This window comes from Stegastes partitus, unplaced genomic scaffold (genome assembly GCF_000690725.1).
Source record: "Stegastes partitus isolate 25-593 unplaced genomic scaffold, Stegastes_partitus-1.0.2 Scaffold1907, whole genome shotgun sequence".
Taxonomy (NCBI): domain Eukaryota; kingdom Metazoa; phylum Chordata; class Actinopteri; family Pomacentridae; genus Stegastes; species Stegastes partitus.
In genome coordinates, this window is record NW_007579638.1 from 62360 (window position 1) to 68669 (window position 6310).

Below are 6310 nucleotides of genomic sequence, written 5' to 3' on the forward strand. Positions count from 1 at the left end.
AGAAGAGAGTCAGACAGGATTTTTCACCCCAGTCACTCCCTTGTGTTATTAGGGGCAGCAGGAGAATATCTCTAAAAAAAAAAATGGGAATAATAAAAACCAAAACTAATCTATACAGCTTCATACTTTGCAAATTGGCTGAACTAGCCCTTTAAACGCTGCTTTCCTTGGCCATATTTATTCAGCTCTCTGCTCCGTCTGTGTGTCAACTGGCAGCAGCTCCCACACTTTTATCCCTGTTCGGCTCCATCTGTGTGCAAGCTGAGCCACATGAAACCCTGCTCTCATCTGGAAAAAAAAAGGGGGCTGGGAGTTTTTTTTTTTTTGTCAAATTAATCACCCACTCACTCCAGACCTAATATACACTGCTACACATTCCTGTGCAATCAGACTCATAAACAGACACACAGAATATGCACACCTATGCCCAAAGAACGACTATTCACCCAGCAGATTTTGCTTGCCAACAACACAGACACAAAAACAGTGACTCAGGATTCATCTTGTGAATAAAACATTGTCTTAAAGTTTTAATCATCATGTTCCTGAGTTTGGATGCTGCCCTGAAGCATCCTGTCATCCACTTCCATGATGCCAAGATGCTTCAGTGTGCAGTGTCCAATGGAAACACCTCAAATCAGAAGAAAAAAATGGATCAAAATCCTACATTTTACTCACCATTCACTGCAGCAGGAGACGTGTCTCTGTTGAAATCCCCTCTGGAGGAGGATGAGCGAAACCAGTCTGGAAAAAAAGTGAACTTCTCTGGAGAGAAGATGGCAAAGAGTGGCGAACGCCTGGTGGACCACGCCACTTCTGCAGTTTCAGATTTCAGTGTGGAGGTTTGTCTGGATGGCGCAAAAAAAAAAAAAGGAAAAAAGATGTCGTTAACCATCAAGACAAATCCCTCCTTCTGCTTCTCCGCTGTTCTCCTCCCCCTTCAGTCCTCCCCAGAGTGTCTGAGCTCTCCGGCCTGCACACAGATTGTTCTTGTTAGGTAGGAGTTTATATTGTGCTGTGGGGGCAGGGACCTCTTCTCCACTCTCCTGTGTGGCTAACTGGATGAAAAGTAACTACTCTACAACTATAAAAGCATAGTGAAAGAACCCCTTACCTGCTATCAGATGGAGCCTCTGATTGACAGCCTTCTCTTTCGCCCTTCAGCCGCTCACACTGATGACAAACCCCAGAGTCAGCCTGTATGAGCGACCTCCTGACGCAGGAAGAGGTTAATGTTTCCTGTGTGGACCAAAGAGAAGGGGGAAGGAGAAAAGGCCACGCGCTGGAGGCCCTCAGAAACAAGGCAGGGTCTTTTTTTTTTCTCTCCCTCATCCAATTAAACTCACAGGGTGCGTGTGACCACTTTAGGGAGCGAGTGTGACCGCCTGTGAGTCAATGCATTTTTTATTTTTTTGGCAAGTCTGCTGTGTTTGTGATCACTCAAGACAAGTGCAGCTTTATATGGTCATCAGGAGCATGGGGGTGAATTCCTGCATCCACCAGGTTTACATTTGTCTCAGCTCTGTTGATAGTCACCGGTGTCTGTTTCTGCTGCACATTGGCAAAAGAAAAAAAAAGAAGAAGAAAAACACAGCTTCATGGCCCTAATAAGCATTCACTGAGTTGTTTTCTTTTCGCAGGAAGGGAAGTGAATATGAAATCCTGTCCAGGGGGGGGGAGAAGAAAAGCCTTTTGTGAAGCCGTTCATAAATAAGGGAACTGAGCGAGTTTGCAGAACGTCCACTTTTATTATCACCATTTAGAGACACACATGTTACAAAACTGTACTTGAATAGTTTCGCTATTTATCGCTTGAGCTCTTACGCTGCACATTCTCAGCAAATAATAGAGAGAATATAGTCTTGTGGGGAAAAAAAACCTTGGTGATCCCTTATTTTAAGAGTTTGTAAGGTCAAATCATTTGCAAATAACCTCCTGGAGTTAATGTAGTCAAGTGGGACACGCAGAATGTGTTCAGTAAACTAATTTCCCTATAAATGCCAGATGTATGTCATCTGATTTATGTAAATACGTTTGTCGGTTGCTTGCTTGCGTAAATGAAGCAGATCTTTAAAGTTCCTCTTTGGTCACTGATTGTAAAAACTCACATCTGTGTGTCAAAGTTGATCCATTTTCTTCAGCTCGAGCACACCAGCTCACCTACAGCTCTGCTTAAACTCTATTCTACGCGCTGCAAAGTGGTGCTATTGCAGTAAAATCAGCTGTTAGAACAAGAAACTGAATCTAAAGAGCAATAATGGTACAGAAAGCCCCACTCTGCTGGTTGACAGGATCAGTTCCTGAAACTCTTAATGTCGGAATCCATAGTTTTTAATCGCTGCGCAGGAATTTCAAGGTAGAAATGTTCAACCATGCCGTTAAATAACACCACATGGACACGTTAACTAAAAACAACACCTTGACTGACACTGGAGGGGATCTTTAAAGTAATTTCTATAAAATTTCAGCCTCCAAGCTTTCTCTCTATTTAACTAAAAGTAAAATCAAATTACACTCATGTTTCCAGGAAATCTGAAAATTACAGATTAATTTCCTAAAAGTTAAATAACCCGCTTTTAATAAATTATCACAGCACAGTTACTGCATATTTACACACTGAACAGTCAATCACAATCCAGCGTTTAGTCAAGCTTTTAGCCTCCTGAATAGTTTCTTTGTAAACTGCACAGTGTCTGTGAGGAACCCCTTGTGAGAGCCTTCCTGCCCCCCGTCGCAGAGCCAAACACCATCAGGCACCAGATGTCTAAAAAAACAACCTTTGATCACTGTCCTCGACCCCACTTAAAATCTCCAGTGTAAAGTTATGCAAAGAGTCCTGACACCAGATATAGTTCATGGCGGGTGTCATGGGTTTGTGTATCTGTGTATTTGTGGTTTTTCTGTCTCTTCCTCGACAGAGATGAGACGCGCATTGAAGCCAAACCACCGACGTCGAAGGGGAAGCGAACAGCACCGCTTTCCACATCGCTGACGACCCCCGCAGGTCAGTCCAACATCTGGTGTGTGATGAAAGCACGCCAGTGATTATGAATCCACCTTAAACATAGCGGTCATTGTCTGGGAGGAAGCTGCTGAGAGTGAGGTTATCTCCTAATTCCTCGTCGCTGTCTCCGCCCCCGGGGATCACCAGGATTCCGTTGCGAACCGGGTTGCGTTGCCTCGTGTAGCTGTAGGTGGTCTCGGGCAGCAGAGAAGAGATGCACATCATCTCAGTGGCCTGCTGAGGTTTCTTGACTTTGTACTTCCTGGCTGACAGCTTGGTGCAGAGGACGATGGTAGAAACCATGAAGATGGTGGCCAGCACAGCCAGGGCGGCGATGACGATGAGGCACTGCTTCACCACGCCTCGGTTGGAGCAGGGTTGGGCCTCGGTGCCGGAAGAAGGGCTCTTGGAGACTTGACGAGTTGCGGTGGTTGCTGGCGTTGGTTCGGTTGTTGGAACCGGCAACCTCTTGGGTTTCCCAGGGACCAGGATCCCTGCGGAGCTGTTGGTGGCCGTGGAGTTGGGAGTTGAGATGGAGGTAGCGGTAGAACTCGACCCTGCTGCGTCTGTGGAGATGCCTGTAGCAGAAACAGACTGAGATGTAGATGGAAGCTCAGTGCCGGGTTTGGATTTCTCAGTTGTTGCACCGGGCAAAGAGGTGGGGTTGAACGCAGGTGTTGCCTCAGATGTGGCGTTTGTTGTCGCTGCGGTTGCAGCAGAAGCTGAGGGACTGCTGAGGCTCTGATTGAACATCTTAGAGGACTCATCAGGGGAGACAGTGGAAGGTAACTGGGAGGTAATCTCAGGCTTTACGATGGATGTGGGCTGCGGAGAAGACGCAACCACTGTGGCTACAAATGCGACAGAAGTTGCTGCAGTTTTGTCAGTGAAGGTGGTGGCTGATGGTTGATGGAACTGATCCTGAGCATGGTGGGCTGTTTCTGTGATCGTCGTAGAGTGGGTACGTTGGGCTTCACCTGCAGCTGTGGTGCTATGAAGCAATCTGTGATCTGGGCTGGTTGGTGGTGCTGCTGGTGGTGCTGCTGGAGTTGCAGCTGGAGTTGCTGCTGGCATTGCTGCTGCTGTTGTTGCTGCTGCTGCTGTTGTTGTTGCTGCTGCTGCTGCTGCTGCTGGAGTTGCTGTTGCTGCTGGAGTTGTTGCCGGTGCTGCTGGTGCTGCTGCTGGTCTTGCTGCTGTTGTTGCTGCTGGTGCTGCTGCTGGTCTTGCTGCTGTTGTTGCTGCTGGTGCTGCTGCTGGAGTTGTTACTGCTGGAGTTGCTGCTGGCATTGCTGCTGCTGCTGGAGTTGCTGCTGTTGTTGCTGCTGCTGGAGTTGCTGGTGCTGCTGCTGCTGGTCTTGCTGCTGCTGGTGTTGCTGCTGCAGTGCTCTTGACAACCAAACCAACCGCGCTGTCACTTGAACGGTTGGTTTCTGGAGTTTCCACTGCGGGTTGCACTGTGTTCTTTGTTGCTGCAGCAACACCTACTTCTGCAGGTTTGGGAGTCGCAGCCCGGGTTGTAGGCCGCAACTCTTCCTCAACGTAAACTTCAGTCACAGAGTCAACAGTGAGGTTAATGTCGTCGGCTTCTGGTGTGGGAGCAGTCAGGGACTCCACGGCAAACAACACACAAACGCTCCATACCAAAGCTGGATAGGTCTTCACAGTGAGGAGCATCATTGTTGAATAAAGGATCTGAAATTTGAGAAGAGGGTAAAGTTGTAAATGAAATGCTGACTAAGAAACATGTAAAAAGGCACAGACCGAGGGGGAATCAGTGTGTCATGTGTCTGCGAGTGACATCTTATGATTAAACAATCATGTGTCTCTTACCGCACCCATTGCTTCATGTTTAGAAGTTAAAACACAGAGTAAATGTGAAACTTTGGACCACTACAGGAACCATCTATGCTGGGAGTTCTTATAAAATTGTAGCAAATCTGCAGTAAATTTTTCTAAATCTCTGGCAACGTAAAGAATGAAACAAGCGTTTAAGGTCGGAAGAAAATAAACTAGATGGAACTGTTTCCATTGGTGAAACTATTGAATTAAAAAATAACAGAGGATCTTTTGAAGAAATTACATCATTCAACACGGTTACATCAGATCAACAGCGTGTGCTAAAGCCAGAAACATTCAACTAGAACACTTTGAAATGCTTCTTCGGAGACACCTGCTGCTGTCTTACCTTGCTGCTGGTAAAGCAGAGAGGGATGGATGTGAGGACAAAAAAACGGATAAAAGTCGACTTCAGCTCATCTCAGGTAGAACATCCTCGTTGCACTGACAAGCTGCCTGTAGCACGGCTTCATAGAAGAACCAGGAAATGTTCACAGCCTTTAAGAAAAAAGAGAAAAAAAAATCCAGCTCTATGTAACACTTACAGATAAGTCAGACAGACGCTTCCTGTTGAAACCAACAGCTTTAGATGAAAAATGTATCAGAAGTCTTTTTTTTTTGGCGATGATGAAGCCCCCACATCATCTGAGCTAGCACATTTGAAGAACTTTAAAGATGTGTCTTACCTCTGTGATTACAAAGCCGAAGAGCGTGGCTCTCTCTGCGTGTCGTGGTTGCTGCTTTATTTAAAGTAGCGGGAAGTGCTCAGTTCTGTAAACTGCTCAGATGTTTCTCGCATGTTGATCACATTTCTGTCCAGGATTTAAAGCTGCATGTCATGTGGGTAAAAAAAAGAAAAAGCTGCAGCAAGCTCAGTTACATGAGGACAAACCGAGAAAAATCAACTGAAATTCAGTGTAATCAGCCAGAAAGTTCACACAGTGAATGGATTGTGTGTGTGCTGCTTATATGCTCCATGGCTTTTAAGAGTCATAATAAGAAACCCACATATGTACCCTGTGAGGAAACAAAAAAAAGTTTGTCTTGTGTGGAAATCATAACTGTCACTTCCTGGACTGGTGAGTCAGTCTGAGACGTGGTTATAAGAACGTAGCTGAAAAAAAAAAAAAAAGGTGTCGAGAAGATAATCTGTTTGTTTGTTTGTTTTAACGTTGCTATGCTGTAAAGAAAACCTAAAGCTAGCATTAAAGGACCCCAAACTGAGAATATACACCCGCTGTGTATGTATCATATACACTGTGTGCACAATTATTAGGCAAGTTACATTTTTGAGGATTAATTTTGTTATTGTACAACTACAGTGCTCTTGGTCAATCCAAAATGTTAACAAACCCTCAAACTTGAACATTTAAGTAGTAAAAGGGAAGTTTTGGCCTTCTTAAGAGAATATCTATATGTACACCATTATTAGGTAACTATTAGTGTGCAGAATTATTATGCAACTAAATG

General features: G+C 45.2%; 2 protein-coding genes and 1 long non-coding RNA gene across 4 annotated transcripts in view; all 3 read right to left on the minus strand.

Moving 5' to 3' along the window:
* Positions 1-1310, minus strand: part of tmem119b (transmembrane protein 119b) — a 4614-nt gene extending 3304 nt beyond the window's left edge. Inside the window, exons 1-2 of the mRNA XM_008302911.1 lie at positions 1115-1310; positions 679-848 (exon numbers count right to left, since the gene is read on the minus strand). The gene's annotated coding sequence lies outside the window, so the exon portion shown is untranslated. The remainder of the gene's footprint in view (positions 1-678; positions 849-1114) is intronic.
* Positions 1311-1725: 415 nt separating this feature from the next.
* Positions 1726-4101, minus strand: LOC103373106 (flocculation protein FLO11). 2 transcript variants are annotated; one of them, XM_008302915.1, is made up of 2 exons: positions 3693-4101; positions 1726-3662 (listed from the first exon to the last, which is right to left on the minus strand). In XM_008302915.1, the coding sequence occupies exons 1-2, from the start codon at positions 4076-4078 to the stop codon at positions 3059-3061; spliced, it is 990 nt and encodes a 329-aa protein (XP_008301137.1). In that variant the 5' UTR covers positions 4079-4101; the 3' UTR covers positions 1726-3058. The 2 variants fall into 2 exon arrangements, with proteins under 2 accessions (XP_008301137.1, XP_008301135.1); XM_008302913.1 differs by having other exon boundaries at positions 1726-4101.
* Positions 4102-4307: 206 nt separating this feature from the next.
* LOC103373107 (uncharacterized) lies at positions 4308-5845 on the minus strand. The gene is made up of 3 exons (XR_521041.1): positions 5527-5845; positions 5190-5338; positions 4308-4696 (listed from the first exon to the last, which is right to left on the minus strand). It is a non-coding gene; the product is annotated as an uncharacterized LOC103373107 (long non-coding RNA).
* Between the last annotated feature and the right edge of the window lie 465 nt (positions 5846-6310).

Excerpts from the sequence above, each read along its gene's own strand:
- LOC103373106 (XM_008302913.1), bottom strand. The coding sequence starts at position 4,078 with ATGCCAGCAGCAACTCCAGCTGCAACTCCAGCAGCACCACCAGCAGCA.